Genomic DNA, 20,447 nt, shown 5'->3' with positions numbered 1-20,447 from the left:
CCCAGGTGGTGCTGTTGTTAAACCACTGAGCCTAGGGCTTGCCGATCAGAAGGTTGGCGGTTCGAATCCCTGTGACGGGGTGAGCTCACGTTGCTTGGTCCCAGCTCCTGCCAACCTAGCAGTTCAAAAGCATGTCAAAATGCAAGTAGATAAATAGGAACCGCTACAGCGGGAAGGTAAACGGCGTTTCCATGTGCTGCTCTGGTTTGCCAGAAGCAGCTTTGTCATGCTGGCCACATGACCTGGAAGCTGTACCCCGGCTCCCTCGGCCAATAATGCGAGATGAGCGCGCAACCCCAGAGTCGGTCATGACTAGACCTAATGGTCAGGGGTCCCTTTACCTTTACCTTTACTAGCAAGGTACTTTCTGTTAGCACCACCAAAATACAGCATGCTCTAGATTTGGGAACATCCTGCTTTGCGGAACATCTCTGGCAAAAGAGAATCCCCATAGTGAAATGCCTCCACATGAACAAAAACCCAAAAACAAAGAAGCAAGGTGTTTCACTCTAGATCTGTGCTGCTGAACCTGGTGTCCTCCTTTGGATCTGGTTTCTGTTTCTCAGACCCAGTTAGGCAGGTTTTGGTCACTGACACTCTTAGCTTCCATCTGCCTTCAAGGTTACCATCAAGCAAGCCTACCTCCACACTTCCCTGTTCTTTCCAGTAATTATTTTGAGAGGTGGATGTCTTGTAATGGACAATCTTAGACTCCCCCGACCCTTAACAGTTGCTTTGCAGATTTGCTTTCTCAAAACCTTCTGCCAAGTCCAAACTAGGTGTGATAGTAAACACATGGTTCCTGCTTAAAATGACAGCTGTGGATAAAATTTCTTTTCCCCCTGAGATCAATCAATCCTGCTTTCCCCTATCCCTGCTGCACAACATTTGCTGCCCCTTATGCAGTGTGGGGAAACATGGAGCATCATAATGTCAGGGCATATGCATGTTCTGCTAGAACAGAAGTGCAAAACCTGTGGCTTTCCAGATGTTGCTAGACTAAAACTCCCAACACCCATAACCATTGGCCATGCTCTCCATCCCTAATCAGAATTCTAACTTGCCCCCTAACCTTGGTGCCCCCATGCTTGCCAATAAACTGAAGTCTGAGGTGTAGTACAAGGGGCAACTTTAGATTTTCTGCAGGCACTGAAGAAAGCTTTGAACGATTTTTTGGCACGATTCTCTACGGACTGGACAAGTTAACTGAAACCCCGAATGAAGTCTGTGTGGCCCTTTGTGTTTTCAGGATTTCTGAGTTTAATTAATGTTTACTTTCTCTCTTCCTCTTTTGCTGGAACTCTCTCCAACACATTCAGTGCAAGGTAAAATCCCACACCATAAGGGCAGTAGTCACTGTATGTGCAGAACAGTAGGTATTTTGTTTCAGATGTGAGGTCTACAAGGAACTCCTGCCAGCAAGGGTGCCTAGAGGATTTAGCCATAATTTAAAGGAGGGGCAGGGAGTCAAACGGCTACTGCAGCTCATGTATCTTTCAACATGGCCAGGAAGTGTTGTGTTGTTTTTTTAAACCAGTTGGGTGTTCCTATCCAAAGAACACTGGGAGTTGTTCTTGGCTTGGCCAGGGCTCCCATTCACAGCTTGGCAGCAATTAATAAGTAGCTATTAATACTTCCTACAACATTACTAAGCCTAGTACTATAAATAATGTAGTTTGTGAAGATATAAACAGCCATATTATTGGCCTCCAGCTATTTGTGCAATATTGTAAATATTTTAGTGTGTTGTTATACATTGGAGAAATTATTATAGGAAGGAGACAAATTTTGTTTGATCTGAATCCTTTCACATTTTATAGCAAACAGAGGTCTCTGCTCAACATCAAGTTATGCCAAAGGCGCAAATATTTAGGCCAGGAGAGCAGATGGCCCCTGCAGCTGCAGGTCATAAAGTTTCTTGTGTGCCTGAGAGTAAACACTTCCAAGTTAGAAAAAGTTTGTGCTTAGGGTTGTTGAGGGTTTTTTAATTGAACCCATTGTAGTTAAAAACACGACACTACTTGGTATATGTCATAACTTAAAAGTTTTGTATTCACCTGCATGCCACAAATTGGGTCCTCACAAAGGTAGACCCCAGGAGACTGGCCGTCTTGTAAGCTGCCTGTTGCCACCTCTGACAACAAATCTCTCAGGTTTTCTTCTTTTCCCCACACTTCCACTGCTGAGATTCGGACAGAGAACCGGGCTCCTGTCTTCTCTTTCCTTTCATTAATCAGCTTGAACAGCCAGGATATGGCACAAGGGATTATGCCAAGGTTCTGCATGGAATCATCCTTTCCAATCATCGTGTAGGATTTTCCTGTTTGGAATGGAGTAGAGAAAAGGAAGATAATATAATGACCACAAACAGAAAATGTGAAGAAAGGAACCCTAGGGGTGATCTTAAAATACTGCACATCCTGATCTGCAACAATGTGTTGTCCCGTCAATGGTTGCCCAACATCACTTCTCCCCTCTCCTCCCTCCATGCATGCTTCATGCCCTCTCCAAATCTGCTCCTAAGGGTTGGGGAACCACCTAGAACAGATTTAGGGTACATGCAGGGGAAGGAAGGCGCAGAACTTTATGTTGAGCAAGGAGAAATCCTTGCACTGATTGAACAAGAGACTTTGCACTATGTTGGATTCCGCCCTTTGATTCGGAATACACTTGAAAAGTAGTTGTAGCTATTGAATGGATTCTATTAACTTTTTGATTTCATTTTTGTACCTCAGTCTTCTGTTGGCAAAACTGGGTGTGATACAACCTACTTTTAATTGTAAAACTGCAAGTAAGGCTCACTGCTTTCATTTTCATGTATAGGAAATATGAATCAGCATATAAACAGAGTCCATCCACATAAAATTTACAATCCCAAGTTAAATAATACTAGGGATAAAATTTCTGAATGGTATATCCATTCAAGTGGTAGACCTTTGGATGCTGTCATTGGATGCTGACAGTGAGAAGGTTTTGAAATAATATTGTTTTAAGCTGATAGATCTGTAAGGGCAGTTTTTATAATCATAAACATTAATTATCTTCAATGGATACCATTTTCTCAAACTAATACTGGCCACTAGTGTTCATCCATAAGCACCCCATGGAATTCAAAAGTGGCTACTTCCTTCAACTAATCATCATGATCTTAAACCAATCTAAAACAATGGTGAGGAGCAAGTGGGGTAGAGAATGACAACATCCCCCCACCTGGTCACTGTTAAGTATTCAGGGAATGCATCAAAATCACAGGAAATACAAGAGTGGCTGGTATATTGAAGGAAACAAGATACAGGAGGTTATAGGTGACAAATTCCTTCTACATTATCCTTTGAATGTGAAACTTACTAACCTAGTTTGGTGTGTCCAAAGCAAAATACACATCCATCAGCACCATTCACCACAGACTGGATCACTTCAGCTACTGTTCCTGCACATACTTCGGCCTGTTATAATGGGAAGAAGATTATATATTCATGAGGAAATGTGAATATAAATGGGATTATCAATATCTTGCTTAAAGAAAACTAGAAGTTAGATTTGTTGTTAATAACAGTTTATATGTTTTAATGCTATTTTTATCTATATTGTCAGGGGATTGTTGCAGCTACTCTCGAGTAAAGACGCTCCAGTCCGCTCTGTCTTTAAAAGCTTTATTGTGTATATTATTTACAGTGCAGAGATATCAGCAAACATCACTGCCTAGTCCAATTCAGAACCCGGCAATGGCCTAGGTCGCATCTTGGGCCAGCATAAAAGCCTGGGCACCCCAAAGCGCCTCCCCTAGCCCTGCGTGTGGGCACGTGCCTCAATTCGGGCGCCAGAAGGAGCTGCGTTCCTTCTCCCGTCCTTTGGCTGGAGTGTTGCAGAGGCTCCAACACCTCGCTGTGATGTCCTTCCTCCTCTGACCAGCTGGGTGGGTGCCTTGGCTCTGACACGTCTGAGAGCCCCCTCTCCACTCCGCTCCATTCCTCATTCCCTCCTCCTGACCCACTGCTAGCGCTATCACTGGGCAAAGTGCTGGTCAGGATGACTGGGGGAGGGTCCCTGTACAGAGTCCCCATGACATATATACTTGAAACAATTTTTGTTATAATAATTTACAAAATCTATAGAAAAAATAAGATGAGGGTTAAAACAGCTTCAAACCAGCAAATGGCTGGCTTCTGCTAAATCCTCCCTCCCCCCCCCAAAAAAAACCCAGCAACAGAATATTGTCTTATCTCCTACCTCGTTTTTTTAAGATACTACATTACAGTTTGGGGCAGGTGTCTTACAAAAAAGATCACAGCCTTCTTATTATGACTATTGCTATAAATTAGGAAGCCTTATAAGACTGCAAAACTGAGGGATGCTTGAGGTACATACTTAGACAGATAGCCAGGGAAAGAAGGGTTTTCTACGGACAGAAAGGATCCTGTCATGCTGATATCAATGGACACTTTCCTTTGAGGGAACAAGGAAAGTTTTGGCAGCTGTGAACCACAAAACCTAGCAGGTAGGCTGAAACCTGAAGCGGTCAAATTTTACATACTGATAGGACCTTGATCTGTTTTGCTCCATACACACACATTCCCACACACTCATTTTGGAATAAGTCAAGCTAGACATTTTGAATTGGATAAGGTTTTAACATTTACTATATATGTTACAAAAGAAATTCATTCTCGACCTGATATTAATATATAATGAAGCTTCTGAATAACAGTAATGCAATTCTTTGACCATTATCCCCATCACAGTTTGCCTACCTGAGATGCGTCTTGAGGGAAAACGGCATCAAACGCAAACATCTTGGGTGGCACTTGACTGCTCCGTTTTTGGAAGGCATTCTGGCCTCCGCAGGACAATGGGTCATACAGACTAATTTGCTTCTTACGAGGATCAACCTTTAAGAAGGAGCTGGATTCAGAGGAGTCCCTGGCCAAGGTAGAACAAATGCGGACCATGACCTTCACCTATAAGCAAACAAAGGGTAGGGGCAGGGAAGGAGAAACCCCACACATTTCATTAGGCTATATATACAAATATCAGCAGCAACTATAATTAGACTCTTGAGTACTTTGTATGAAAGTGATAAAATACAGGTATGAAGTTTTGGATGCAGGCTGGTTTGGAACAAAATTCTGTTAACTGAATGCTTCTTGCGATATCATGCATTGCACTCACTCCAGTGAGTTCACCAATGTATATAATGAGTGAAGCATTGTCCTCATGCTCAGTTTCCTTCATGTGATGCATCAAATAACCAATTTGATTCGCAGTGTACCACTGTGATGTCATTTCATTCATAATGAGCTTCCTAATTGGCTGGGATTGCCAGGTGACTTATACACGGAGAAAGAATCAACAGACAGGACGAAAAACTGTACTGAACAGGATTTTTTTTAGAAAAAAGAAAAAAGCTGAATTTTCATACGATCATTGCATTTTCAAAGAATGCAATCCTATACTCACTTACTAGAGGGTAAGTTCCTTTGAACTCAGTGTATAGGATTGCACTGTTAAGACTAATTTGTACCACTCTTAAATAGTCATTTTCAACCCAAAATGGAAACTGGGCAATATTCAATGCAAGCATCTAGTAAGTGGCCCTATCAGCTTGTGTTGCATTTGTTTTGCATCAAGAAAAAAAAACCCACTCCAAATTCGTTTTCGATATGTGTACCTTGAGCAACAAATGCTGTAGAAAATAAGACTGAATAGCTCCCCTTAATCTCTTTGGTTCACTACCATGTGAGATCAAAATATATTCCTCTTGCTGGGATTTATTAATACATTAGAAGACAGGTCACACCAAGAGGGTTGTTTAAAAGAATCTATGGAGTATATTCTCGGGGGGTGGGGGTGGGTGGGTTGTTTTTTGTTTCTTCATATATGAAGCCAACAAAATCCCACATTGTCACATGGGAAGCTTTCTCTTGGCACCGATTTGCGTAAGGCTCATTGAATTTTATGAGATGTCTTTAAATGTTTTATGTTTCTTGTTATTGATCCCAGCAGAGTTACACCTGGGTTATACCACAAGCAGAACTAAATCTATAATTCTTATTATTTCTGATCTTTTCAGTCCTCAAGCTCCGCCAAGAATTTCGCAGTCCACTCGCAGTCCACTTAGGCTACTGTCTTGGTGTAGGAATATATTAAGCATATCAGAAATGGAGGCTTCAGTGATCTCGGTCAGCAGTATTTGCAGTTCTAACCCACACTGCAAAATTTCATTTTGGGATTATATAGTTGCTTATGCGATACATAAAGCTGGAGCACTTTCATTTTGAGCAGTGTGTCTTTGTGAACTACTTGTCCCATCAGTCATTTTGGCACATTTTATTGGACACGCATTGCATGGGGAGGGGGCTGGCAGGAGTGCCACTGTCCATGGAGACAGAGGCAGAGCAGAGCTATCAAGCTATATTAGCAGTCCATCAATATAATGGCAATTGCTGACTATAGGAACAGACTTATTGGAGGTTAATGAAGAGTAGGCTTTGTAATTCCTCATTGCCACTGCTTTAAATAACAGAAAGGAGCATAAATTTGTGCTGAGAGCAACCGCAAAATTGAATGGTGCAATAAAATCTATATCTTCTTATGACTTACATACATTTTCACACAAAAGAAGCTTGTTGCAAAGGAGTGGGAAATGAACATCATAAACAAATACATACTGGAATCTTATTTCTTTATCATCACTTTGATGTCATTCAATCGGTAGCACAATTAGGATGAACATATGGGGAAATGTGAGTGTTCATTTTTTTTAGACTGCATTTTAGAACCGTCTGCATGCCAAGCAGACTACTGAACTGTAGCCCTTTGTTTCAACTCTTCTTCATCACAAAGCCTACACCTTCAAAGTGATCAGCCTGTTCTAGAGCAATGGGTTTCTTCACATGTTCAAGGGCAGTATGTTCAAGTTCTTCATTTAAAAGCAGCAGCAACAACAACCACAACAACCCAGAAGTTGGTTAAGTTTTGAAAAGGGAAATCAAAGGGCAGGATCAAAGGTGTTAGGACCTATACCTGGGGTCAGATGCAGCAACAGAGGGCCAAGTGATAGTTCCAATCTCCATGGTATGGAAGGTGTTGATTCCTGATATCAAGCTGTTGTTAAAGAAGTAGCAACAGGCTATGGCCTTTTTAAAGGTTAGTTGGCAACCATATCCTCTCCTCAACCCACAAAATGCTTTCACACATTCATAATTACATGCAAAAGCAGCATCTGTCTGAAGCCTGTCTCCATGTTCTGAAGCGACAGTGATAAAATTGGTACTATGAAGTAGGTGCACCCAGAGAGTGTGTTGATGGGTTGTTGTTTTTCTTTCACTTCTCTTTTCTCTAAACAATGGAAATAAAAACTGGTCGCCCCTTTGAAAGGTCAGTGACCGTTGGGTCTTTGTAATAACTTCAAAACATTTCAGAAAAGGTAATTATGCTGTAATTCTTTTACAATTATTATTCACTTGGTGCTATAATGCATTGTTCTCTTTCTTGCTTTTCATAAGGTTCATGGCCTTGAAGCATTTAAAAATACATTGGGAGGAGAAAACAGATGTAAACACATTTACACACTAAGATATTCACTCTTGCATCTTCAGCTGCTTGAATTCCATTTCTACTTATCATGAACAAAATGTATTATGCCTCTTCAGATAATAGTATTTTAGAACACTTGAAAACATGAAAATGAAATCATAAAATAATCACAAATTGTGTAAAAAAAAAAAACACACACACCATGAACTGCACTGTCACAAGTTCCAGTAACAGCTAGTGACAATTACAAGAGTATGTATTAACACAATATTCCTCTTAACACATAAGGCACATGGTCCTCACACAAGTTTTTAAAAATCAGCTACGTCTTAACTCTGACCACCAGGAAGGTGGAAAGGTATCAAAAATCTTTGAGTAAAAAAGAAAAGAAAGAAGACTGAGATAATTAGTTCCTCTCTTACATCTGGCAAGTGTCAAATTAGTTCCATTAAATTCTGCCCTGAGCCCTAGGCAATTGACACAAAATATACAAGAGTATTAAAATTCACCTAGGGATTTCCCTACTATTATAATGTTTGCATAGCCGCCCTATCCCCTGGCATGAAACCAATTGATCACCACAATGTATATAGCTCTGCCTGGTCTCATAGAAAACGCAATATTTTTTACACCAATACTATTAAATTCTTCTTAGGGTGTTCACCTGGCAAACAACTACAGTAGTGTGACGTGGGTGGCAGTGTGTGAAGGAGTTAAGAGAGCATTTTCATAACCAGAAGTGCTTGTATTCCACTGATCCACTTTGTATGGTAGGATGTGTTCAAGACATAGGAAAGTCAGAGGTTTCTATACACACACAAATGCCTACATTCTGGCAAGGAAGAGGCACGATCACAGTTAAACACTCAAGGAGGGGAAGGAGTATGGTCATTGATGGGTGTGGCCTGGAGACACGTTGTGGTCTAGTTCAAAGGGCCAGAAAAAAGGTCTTGCAGGCCACATTTGCTCCCCAGGCCTGAGGTTCCCCACCCCATTGTAGAGAAATGCCTGATGCTCTCAAAGGAAGGCCTTTGGCTTTTCATTCTGCAGATGTGAGCCAATCAAGGCCTAAATTTAGACACTACTCTACAGTTACTGCAACTCTTAGGCTCTTTGTTGAGCTGTTAGCTGTAGAGTAGGGTCTTAATTTATGCCTTGATTGGCTCACATCTGCAGAGTTGAAAGAAATCCAAAAATTAACCTCTTCTGGTCAGAGGCACAGAAATTCTGGACTCAAAATTTATCAGAAAAGAACTAGGTGCAATAGTTAGAATTAGCTGCACATGCACCTGAGCTGGGAAAGAGTCCTTAGAGCGCAAGTGAGGGAAAGCATATTTTTGAGTGCTCACCTCCCTCTAAAGCAGCAATGGGGGAAATGTAGCCAGTTGTTGTTGGGACTCCAAATCCCATCAGTGTCAGATAGCATTGTCAACAGTAAGGGATGATGGGAATTATAGTCCAGCAATGCCTGTTGGGCCAAGGGTTCCCCATCCCTTCTCTAAAAGTGGGGGAAAGGAAACATCCACCTGCAAATGGAAAACTGCCAAAATCAGGAGTTGATTTTAATGGAGGTGAGCATTCAAATGCAGCATTTTTCACTTGTAGCCTGAAGTTGTACAGTCCATTCTACTGCACATTTTCTTCAGTATGTAGACTAAAACACACACACACACACACACACAACTATATATATATATATATATATATATATATATATATATATATATATAATCGGCAAGTTTTAGTATGTTCCCCCTTTCTATATCCTGCACTTCTTCACCCATTTAAAATATTTTGAACTGAAAGGTCTGTGGAATTCATTTCACCCCACAGACTGTAGGCTCCAGTGCAAAGGGCCAGATAAAGCCCAAAAGACCATTCTCAGAACTATCTTGCCTGCATACACAGAACTGATATGGCTGCAGAGTTGGCTGTTGTGAACTGGCAGCCAACCAAACAACAAAACAGGATTCGCTCTTTTCATTTTTTCTTGATGCTTCCAAACCTCCGAATCCTATTCCAAACTGTTTTAAAAATAGCACTGTGAAGGAGCCGTATATTGAAATCAGTCTGGTTCAATGAGAATTTTAATTTGGGTGGGTGTAACAAACAGTGATAGATCTCTACTCAGCTATTCCACTCCAGCATGAGGAAGGCAAAGGACATTGAGGCTCTGCAAAAGAAGCAGAGTATCCTACTCGGTGTTGTTATTTACACCAATACAGTTTCCATGATTACATGCAAAAGAAGGTTTCCAGGTCTGCATATGTAGCAAAGGAAATAATGAGTAGCAATGCAATCAGATTAGGATTCTTTAAAACTAAATTACAATGTAAGACCTACAGGTTTGTAAGAGTATGTTCCAAGCTGGAGAATGAAGCTGGTAATCATATTCACTCAATAAAAGGAGGCTGATTTGGGAGAGGTGTAGGAGTTCGCTAGATGGAAAGCAAATCTTTTGTCTAGACCAATAAACATCTGTCAAGGAGAACACAGGCAGGAGGACAGAACTGCTGTTGAGTTTCAATATAAATCCAAAGGGGTGGCATTACCATATAGGTAGCATACAAGAATATATACAGGATTGTGGCTCTTGAAGTGGAAGAAACAATCTAAAAAACAATAACTGGATTGGGATTTTTTTTCCCATAAGGAAAAGCAATTCTGTATTTATTTCAGAACAAGGCTAAAATATAGATATTTTAACCTTAACCACTCTTGCCTTTTGCCCCACTCTTTCCAAGCGTAGGGTTTTTGGTGTTTTTTTTACCCTGAGCTTTCCCTGTGAAAACTCACTCTTTAAAGCTGAACGTCAATTCAGGTTTCCTGCAGATTGACATTTGCTCCAATTGAGGTTCAAAGAGTGGGGGTTTTGTAGGGAAAGCTCCAGAGCAAAAAGAAACCACCTCGGACAAAAAGCTTTAAAGCACCTGGAAAGAGCACAGGAAAGGAAAATCTGAATAAGTCCTAAATTGCAAATAAAACAAGTCCATTAAAACAGTTGCAAAATAAAACAGTTCTGACAATCAGTTTGCTAGACCTAAACAGGCACCAAGTGAACAAGAGTTAGGGACTTTCCCTGCATATGAAGACAGGCTCTGGTGGATTGAGCGGATGAGACCTAGTGTGGGTCCAATGGTCAAGAAGGCGGTTACTGCATGTGCTGTAGTGAGAAGTGTGGGGCAGATAGGACTTGTCAACCTGAGAAGGTAGCCCATCTAGGAGAAAGAAAACTCTCCTTCCTTATGAGAAAGGCCTCAGGACTAAACCCCCAGGGGGAAAAAATCTTACCTCCTGCTTTGTGGGACATCTCCAGGAAAAGAAAAGGGTAAGGAGTAAACCCTACACAAATCCCAAGTGGAGTTCTTAAGACAGTTGGATGGTACCTTGTATGTGTCCTTCCAACAACTTCTGCAGCCAATCTGGTGCCAGATGTATTGCTCTGCTTTCCTTTTGGCCACATGAGCAAGGCTGAGAAGAGGGTCTTATCATCTGGGGCCCTCCATACCCTCGTTTAGTCATGTCCGACTCTTCACGGCCCCATGGACCAGAGCATGCCAGGCACTCCTGTCTTCCACTGCCTCCCGCAGTTTAGTCAGACTCATGTTGCCATACGTCCGTAATTTCCCAGACATATCCAGAATACTGCAGTCAGAAGCAGTGTCCAGGTGGACCTCCATACACACTGCCCAGGCTTGCATCCTGGAGAGGTCACTTCATTGCTGCAAACACAGCAGCGGTTACAAGTTCCCAGTTGCTGCGACCACAGCAGGTGCTGTGATTCTCCAGTGGTTTGGCTTCATTCCTGGAGACACACTCCATTGTCTCTCAAGGCAGACAGATGCTAACAATGTCCTGAGAATTTACAGTGGGTAAGTAAGAGGGGATAAGTAATCTTATAAAGAAATATCCTAGAGGAGAGACTGTCTTTGGAGAAATGTGTGCCAGCAGGTTAAAAGATTCTCCTCTCTATGCACTATAAAATGATGCTGAAAAAAGAAATTTGGGGGGGGGGACACCCTCCCAACACAAATCTTTATTGTATTGTGCAACTGGAGTACTTATTCAAGTCTCCATATTTTGCAACCAACAAAAGAAAACACATGTTTAGTTATTTTAAAATCATCAGATGATCTGATACAATTCATTCATCTTACTAATGCATGGTTATGGAATCTAGTTCCTAAGAACATCTTTGAAGATTGAAGAACTGAACAGAGTTTAAACCTAAGTTTGATATGGTTGTCACAAAAATTACTGGAACATTTCAGTTTATTTATTAATGTTTGAGCTGCATAAAATGAGTAATTCACTCCTTACAGGTCAGGGAATTTACAATAGTGTAGATTACAATTTGACCTTTCTACCGCCAGAAGCACAGGATTGTCAGATTAAGGAAGGTTAAATTTAAGTGCAAAAAGATAAGTTTGAAAACAAAACGGAGCTTTACTTGGCTGTGTGCTGCCAACCTGTATTCTTGAATGAGATCATAGTGTAACTGGCTCTTAATCCTGATGACTGCAGCAGCCCAGTACTGTGGAAGCCTAAACAATGGATCCAGTCTTTCTAGCCAGAACTGGAGTAAATAATCTCCAGCACTGCTTAGTGCCTTGTTAAGTGCTATAATAAGTTACAGGGTTGCTGTGAATGACACAGAAAACTAATTGCCACAGAATGGGATGTATGGCTTGTTAGCATTCACTGTATCAACATTGTCTGGCAAACTGTATCATTCTCCCCCCCTTTAATAATTTGGTATGAGCAGATGACACAAGGTTCTCATCATGCAACCTTAATATGATCTCAGGGAAGCTTTTCTACATGGAATAATTCATTACGTTATGTGTAGCTCAGGGGCTGTGTCAGGGGTTCCCTACCTCCCCCCTTCCTAGTATGTACCAACCTTTAATGAATGGCACCTGATCAATAATGCAGAATCTGACATCTGAGAATAAATAAAAAGGCCTTCCATGTGAGTTCTGCCTGTGGAAAATGTCAGAATCATTTATCACAGATCCAGATTGATGCCCCGCAGCTGCTGTCCACAAAGACTCTAAAATCTAACTTTGCTGAGTGCCACAAATGTGTTTTTGTGTCCCCACATAATTAGCTTTCCTCCATGACAAAAACACAAGAGAAAGTCTGATTGAGAATGCATGTGATGGTGATTATCAGGGCTTTATTAGAAGGACATTCTGTCATAATGGCACTTTGTTTCCAGGCTGCTTCTTACATCCAGTTACTTTATCTTGATTTCCAGGTGCGCTTTAAAACAATCCTCTTTGTAATTCTATACAGTCTGAGCTGTTTAATCCAAATCAGTTTGCAAACTGCTTTTACATTGGGATTTTAAAGCCACAGATTAACAAGTCAATTGAGCGAACAGCACAAGCCAAACAAATGGCAAATAATACTTTGGCTCTCCTAACATCCAGGCATACAGCTGAAGAATGCAGGCTCAACCAGGTCTTAATTGCCTTAAAGAAAGCTACACTTTCACAGCAAGCAGAATGGCAGAAACTAATTGTCTTTTTTTAAGTCATGCACTTCAATCCCAGCAGAAAGTAGAGGAGGGGTTTGAGATAGCAAAGAATCACCTCAACCACTGATGTAAGCAAGCTGAAGAGTCCAGGGGGACTGGTCCAACAGGGCAAATGGGGCCCTGCAATATCAGCCAACTTCCACCCGCCTGACTTCTTACTGAAAACCAGTCTTGTCAGCTTCCTCCTCCTCAGTCTCAGTGCTGTTCTTTCAGAATTCAGTAAGGTGGGAACAAAACTGGAATTAGTTGGCTCTACTGGTCATTGGTTCTGACTCCACCTACTGTTGACCTCTCTGCCTTCCACACCACCAGTCACCAGCCACCACTGGAAGAACAGCATGCTGAGAAGTTTGTGATTCAGTGATAATCAAAGCAAAAAGATGTATTTTTTCAGGGAGAAGAGATTTATCGGCAATCACGTTGTCCTTTATCAGCAGTAATTATGCAATTATTGTGCAGCCAGTTGTCTTCACATGTGCCTTGTACTTGAGGCAGCAGGTCCTTGTGTTAATTGCTTAGGTGCTGTATAAATAACAACCCTATGATAATTCCATTTTTATTCAGTTTTGTTTTTATTGTATTTTAATCATTGCCGGAAGCCGCCCAGAGTGGCTGGGGAGACCCAGCCGGATGGGCGGGGTACAAATAATAAGTTGTTGTTGTTGTTGTTGTTGTTGTTGTTGTTGTCAACTTTTTTATTATTTGCCTGCCCTGTGTTCCTTGTAACAGCTTGAGCTGCATGACTTTAGTGGGTAATGATGTTAAATCTCCATGTCATGAGAAGTTTCACAGAATTATTTCACCAGATCAAGCTGCTGTTGAGGGCACTAGGGCAGCTCAGGTTGACTTTATTTTGGTCAGTTGGCAACCCTGTTTCTTATACTTAAATTATGCATCACAGTAAGAAAAAAGTGGGGGCTGTACAGATTAAGCTTACATAACGTCATTGTACATAACATTTCCAGTAACATTGGGCTTTCAGTACTTCTCCTTTCCTTGGCACTGATCATTATTCTCTATTTGAAGAGGCACAAACTCATTATATCAAGGAAGAGCGCAGACCTGAAAGCATTAACATTAGATACAATATGAGAGGCTCTCGTTTTAGACAATTCATAATGCAGTACAGTACTTAAATGCAAATCACTTTTTTCCCTACAGACTGTAATAATTCTTCAGAAATGTTCTGGTATATGATTCAGATTTTAGAAGGTTGTGGTTCTTTTGTTACCATTCCCTGCTATGTACAGTAAGGCAAATGTATTTAATAGTTCTCTTGGAGAATATACATCCACAGGCTAAAGCTTCTTCTGAAATTTATGTGTAATTGCAACCGACCAGACGGACTTAGCCAAGGGGAAGAAAGTGTGATTTATGTAAAAGCAACTTCCCGTTATGAAAAACTTGGAATCTCTCCTAGTAGGTCATCTGGGATTTAGATTTCTGTTTAATTTACATCTGATACATGAAATCTCAAGGCTGTCCTTTCAGATTTCAGCTGCTAGGGTTATACAATGGTTACTGCTACAACCTCAACATACTATCTTTCAGGGAAATTTTGGCATTGCTACATTTGGCATTGAACTCCCCCCTACCCTACCCCACCAACACTGTGTTATTCATCACCAACTCAGGTTGGTTCCATCCTGCACAGTGAGCACAATTTAAGAAATATATAATTTTCTAAACATTACACCTGACTTTCAGGTGTAATCAGAAACATAAACTTTGAACAGGGACATGTCCTCATTTGAGCATTATTTAACTGTTAATCTACTTTCCCCCCTACACAAAGTAAACCAGAGTAGTCCACACCTACACATATTTAAATTTGTATAGGAAAGCAGCTTTGGTCTTTCCCGTTTATACCAGTAAGGGGGCCCTTTTGTGCTTGTCCCCACTTTATAATTTGTTGATTCCATTATGCTGATTAAGTAGTGATATGACATGAACGAAGATAACTGTGCTTTGAAAAAAAAACCTTTAAAAAGAAACCTGCCCAGGAAGTGCGCCTTCAGGTGATTGTAATACACTTTTGCAGCTTTCTAAACGGCCCTAAACGGCCTCGGTCCAGTATACCTGAAGGAGCGTCTCCACCCCCATCGTTCTGCCTGGACACTGAGGTCCAGCGCCAAGGGCCTTCTGGCGGTTCCCTCGCTACGAGAAGCCAAGTTACAGGGAACCAGGCAGAGGGCCTTCTCGGTAGTGGCACCCACCCTGTGGAATGCCCTCCCACTAGAGGTCAAAGAGAACAACAATTACCAGACCTTTAGAAGGCATCTCAAGGCAGCCCTGTTTAGGGAAGCTTTTAATGTTTGATGGATTTCTGTATTTTAGTGTTTTGTTGGAAGCCACCCAGAGTGGCTGGGAGAACCCGGCCAGATGGGCGGGGTATAAATAATAAATTATTATTATTATTATTATTATTATTATTATTATTATTATTCTGGTTTTGTGCAAATCTGAGGGATCAAACGTACACACATATGCATACACACACCTCCATTCAACAGCACTACAGAAATAGTTACAGGCAGGGCTAGAAAAAGAACTGAAAGCAATTGTTAATTTTCAGCACACACACTTTTCGGATTGCTTGCGATACCTGGTGTAGAAAGTTACATGTGCATTGAACTTGTACACATTCAGCTCTATGTGCCTGGCAAATAAAAATAAATGGAAAGTGGATGGGCATCTGGGGGGGGGAACCTTGGCAATCCCACCCACCATTGAACCTAATGTGTTTTGGACATACATGATTTTGGTTTTAGGCGCAATCTCCAGAATGTAACCCCCCACATAAGTTGTGGGCTTGCTGTAGTTAAAAGCATGACTGGAAAGACATACAAGGACTGAGGAAACAGCGTACATAGGAAAGGGAACAGCAGAAAATAATTATTAATCCACCCACACAAAACTCCAGAACAAATAATTTGCAACCCATGTGGTGGAGTTTGAGGCCTAATTCCCCCCAGTCCCTCTGTCCAGTAACCCTAAATTGCACGTCGATGACCTGTCACCTGCGTGGAGTAAATAAGACACAAGGACACATGATTTTAGGTTAATGGGTAAATAAAGACCACAACTTTATTGGTTAAAGCATGTGAGTGGTATTGGCTTAGGCATTGGACGGGAACACAACACATGACTCCACCCTACCGGTGTGGAGACACTTAAAGGTTAACGAACAGTGGGAGGAGCTTGTTGATGAAAATACAACTGGAAGCTTCCCCTGACGTCACCGGGGGTCGTGCCATGGCCCTAACCCAAGTGGGGCATTGGACGGGATCCACGACCACCGGATCCTCTTAACGGGATACCCCTAGGAGGTAGGTGATGGCCTTAACCTGACCTCCAACACACAACACAGATACATCACATATTGAATAATCTGATGCCCCCCCCCAATCCCTCACCTCTGGAAGGGAGGAGAGTCCTTTATGGACAAAAGGCAATGAGATCCATTTCTTTATTTAGACCATTGCCTTCCTGTCTCTTCCATTCACAAAGATGCCCACTGTTTACAGGTTGACTTGCCAGTTTCTAGAACTTCAATACAGAACTGTATGTTACAAAAAGAATGGAGCCACCATGATGGGTGGCAGCCACTTGTTGAATTTCCTGTGACCCCTCTAACATCCAGTACAATTTACGCCATGTCATTACAGTTCACTGTAGCAGGGGTGGTGAAACCCAAATCATAATGGCATCAAGGCATGGAGAAAACTGAACTACATGTTACAGATTGGAGGGAGAAATAGTCACAGAGCAGCTGTTTCCTCCGTGTCCATTGTAATGTATAGTTATGGAAATCTATATAAACTTGTTAAGCCACACAAGAAATAAACAGGACTTTCAGGTCAGATAGTGGGTCTCCCATGCCCTGTGAACAGAACAGCCAAATTCACACAAATGTGCATTTTATGATAACCAATGAATTTAGCATTTCTTGGTACAAAGAATATACAATTGTACATATGGGTGCAAATCAATACTACTAGGTGGAGAACCTACCAGAGAGCTATTGCCTTTTCCCTTGTATCTAATTTCCATTGTCATACAGATGTAAAATACACAATATGTTCTTTCCTAACTTTCTCTGTAATGGAAGCTGGCAATGGAAGCATTTGGCTTAGGCTGTAAAGTTGTTTGACTTTTTGCCATTGATAAATCCTCCACTTTACTTCACTGAAAGCAGAAATAAATGCAGGGCACTTTTAAAGCCTCATGTAGGTGGTGCCATACCTACTCTTTTACTGGTCTAAAATTACTCCATGTCAAACATGACACTATACACACATATACATATCACAGAGAGAGAGAGACATTCTCAACCTGTACATTTAAGCCCCTTTGAGCAGCATTCTGGAATTTGTTAACTCTGAAATAGCGAAAACATTGTCAATGAGAATCAGGTCTTCCAGGGCAAGAGGGAAAGAATAATCATTCCCATCTGAGAGCACAGACTTTTTAATACGATCCCTTAAAGAAATATAAAGACAAACTGTTTACTGAATGTTTCTAGCATAACATGAGTTTTGCCGCCAACTGACAAGTAAATGTATCCAGTGAATTCCATTGCTGTGACCTTTTGAAAAAAACAGAACTTCATTTTATTTTATTAGTGCTCTTTCTGTTTTATTAACCAAACTTTATGAAGTCTGTGCCATTCAAAATGCTAATCTAATTATGCAGACTTTTACGGTTTGGTTTGGTGCATTTTAATGATTGGGGGGTGGGTTTGGATGGGTTTGAGAGCAAGGGAGGGCATTCATAAACTAATAAAATGCAGGAGCTGCACACAAATGCTCTCAAGAGGGCGCAAAGAATTTCAGAGCCACCATTTTGCTGTAGTTTGCAAACGCACACAGAGAGAGATCCATGCACAGGACACAACAAAGTCCACCCAAGTCATGTGTGAAGCGTAGCCATGGTACAACGTACACATTTTTCACTGACAAGTTGTATTGCCCAGTCAGAGACTCAAAGGAAAGGGGCTTACATCACAAATGAGATAGGGACCTCCTTACCTTGGGACTGTGCACTTGTTGGAGGATATACCGTAGGAGGCCTCTAGGCATTCAAATGACCCTTTCCTACTGCCTCCCAGTTCCCAACATGCAGCTTAATATGCAGGTGATACCAAAGGTGGTATTCAGCTAAGCTTCAACCAGAGTAGGCACAATGAAATTAATGGCCCTACCCCAGCCATGCTCATTAATTTCAGTGGGTCTACTCTGAATAAAATTTAATTGGATGCCACCCCAAGTGAGGGCCCTGGGACCCAAGACCATCAACCCTCCCATACAACACTAATACTATATATCAGTGGTCCTCAACCTTGGGCCTCCAGATGTTTGGAGACTACAATTCCCATCATCCCTGACCACTGGTCCTGCTAGCTAGGGATCATGGGAGTTGTAGGCCAAAAACATCTGGAGGCCCAAGGTTGAGGACCACTATATATCACATATCCTACTCAGTAGAGTTTCATTTAGGAACGGAGGTGAATATTCATCTCAGGGATGCTCAAATTACAGCTAGCAGTATCAAGGCCAATTCAAGTTATAATTCAGCATGCTCCCCTTGTCACCCCTGCAAACCCTGCAAGAAATGGGTAACAGATGAAAAGTTTCTCTTCTAGCAGGAATCTTGCAGTCTAACCCAGAGAAAGTGTCAGCACCTGGTATCACAGAACCCCTCCACCCTCAACTGTGCAGGGTCATCATTTTAATTTCATAGAGTGATTACTTTACATGAATTATTCTGTTCTTGGTTGATTCGCACATTTGGCCAATATTATTTTCGCAGTCAACTTTATTTAATGCAGTTATAACAGCTTCTCATTTCATGAAAACAAACCTAGCATCATCACTTTCTGAAAAACAGGAATCTTCCCTAAGATTATAAATAGACTACAAATTGTTGCAGTTTCTCTCTGCTGTAAAACCTTTAAAGCAAGTGACTTACAGCACATTCCTGTACATGCCACCTCAGAGTCCAAGAGAGTTCCCAGGTTAGAGCTCCTGCAGCGTTAGTTACATAGCAAATGGAAATTGGAAATCTGAGCATAATGCTGTTGATCCCTAAAGTTCAGCAATAAGCAGTTAATCAGCTTTACAGTGGTACCTCGGTTTATGAACACAATTGGTTCCGGAAGTCTGTTCATAAACTGAAGCGTTCATAAACTGAAGTGAACTTTCCCATTGAAAGTAATGGAAAGTGGATTAATCCGTTCCAGACAGTCCGCGGAGTACTTAAACTGAAGCGTTCATAAACTGAAGCGAACTTTCCCATTGAAAGTAATGGAAAGTGGATTAATCCATTCCAGACAGGTCCGCGGAGTACTCAACCTGAAGCGTACTTAACCCGAAGCATGGGTGTAATTGGTTCCGGAAGTCTGTTCATAAACTGAACCGTTCATAAATTGAAGTGAACTTTCCCATTGAAAGTAATGGAAAGTGAACTAATCCGTTCCAGATGGGTCCGCAGCGTTCGTAAACCGAAAATTCATAAACCGAGGTGTTCATAAACCGAGGTTCCACTGTATTACAGTTTTAAAAACTTATAACCAGACAAGTAAACCAGTCAAACAATTCGATCTGGGGAAGAAATAGAATACAACTCAATTTGTGATATATGCACAATATTGCTTTTGCTACACCTGCACATCCCAGCATGGGCGTAGCCAGCATGGTGCAGGGGGGGCAGCTGCCCCCCAGAAGCAAAAGGCTTTCGCTCCGCTGGCTGCAAAGCAAAAAAAACGCAGCAGCAGCAGCCAGGAAAGCACAGAGGGAGAAACGTCCCTCAGTCAGCCGCCTCCCTCCACTCGGAGCCCCGCGCGCGCACAACGCCCAGAGGCAGCCTTTCTCTCCCTCTCTCTCTCCCTCTCACCCCCCTCCCAGGTTGAAAAAAGGGCAGGCGGTGGCAGAAGAGGAGCACGGGGAGGGGGAGGAGTGTTTTCAAATATCTCTCAAAAGATTGCACTGATTGGAGCATTGGGGAAGCATCCTGGCAGAGCTCTGCACCTCAATTGCTTTAACATGAGAGAGACCTCTCTCTCAAAAGATCATACTGGCAGACCTCTGCACCTCAGCTTCTTTGGTGTGTGTGTGAGAGAGAGAGAGAGGAGAGAGAGAGAGATCAAAAGATTGTGGGCTGATTAGGGCAGTGGGAAAGCTTCCCAGACTTCACGTCAACACAGTGATAATGTTTTTACTTATTAAGCAAAATAGAAACATTATCACCCCCACCCGCCCCCATCTACTTTCCTTCCCCTCTCCTCACCAATGTCTCAACAAATGAAACTGATTTGTAAAAATGCTAAGAGAGACATTGCACATTTCTTTGTAAACCACGAAAAGCCTTA

General features: G+C 41.7%; 1 protein-coding gene across 3 annotated transcripts in view; it reads right to left on the bottom strand.

Annotated features, from left to right (window-relative positions):
- Positions 1-20,447, bottom strand: part of KIF26B (kinesin family member 26B) — a 275,544-nt gene that overhangs the window by 64,079 nt on the left and 191,018 nt on the right. For all 3 annotated transcript variants that reach the window (XM_035108339.3, XM_060272882.2, XM_035108340.3), the window contains 3 exons: positions 4,752-4,958; positions 3,353-3,446; positions 2,058-2,320 (listed from right to left, as the gene is read on the bottom strand). In XM_035108339.3, coding sequence (XP_034964230.1) covers positions 2,058-2,320; positions 3,353-3,446; positions 4,752-4,958 — 564 coding nt within the window. The remainder of the gene's footprint in view (positions 1-2,057; positions 2,321-3,352; positions 3,447-4,751; positions 4,959-20,447) is intronic.

Source organism: Zootoca vivipara, chromosome 3, assembly GCF_965207765.1.
Source record: "Zootoca vivipara chromosome 3, rZooViv2.hap1.1, whole genome shotgun sequence".
In the NCBI taxonomy this organism is placed as follows: Eukaryota; Metazoa; Chordata; class Lepidosauria; order Squamata; family Lacertidae; genus Zootoca; species Zootoca vivipara.
The sequence above is the reverse complement of the archived record's forward strand: the minus strand, read 5'-3'. Positions and strand labels throughout refer to the sequence as shown.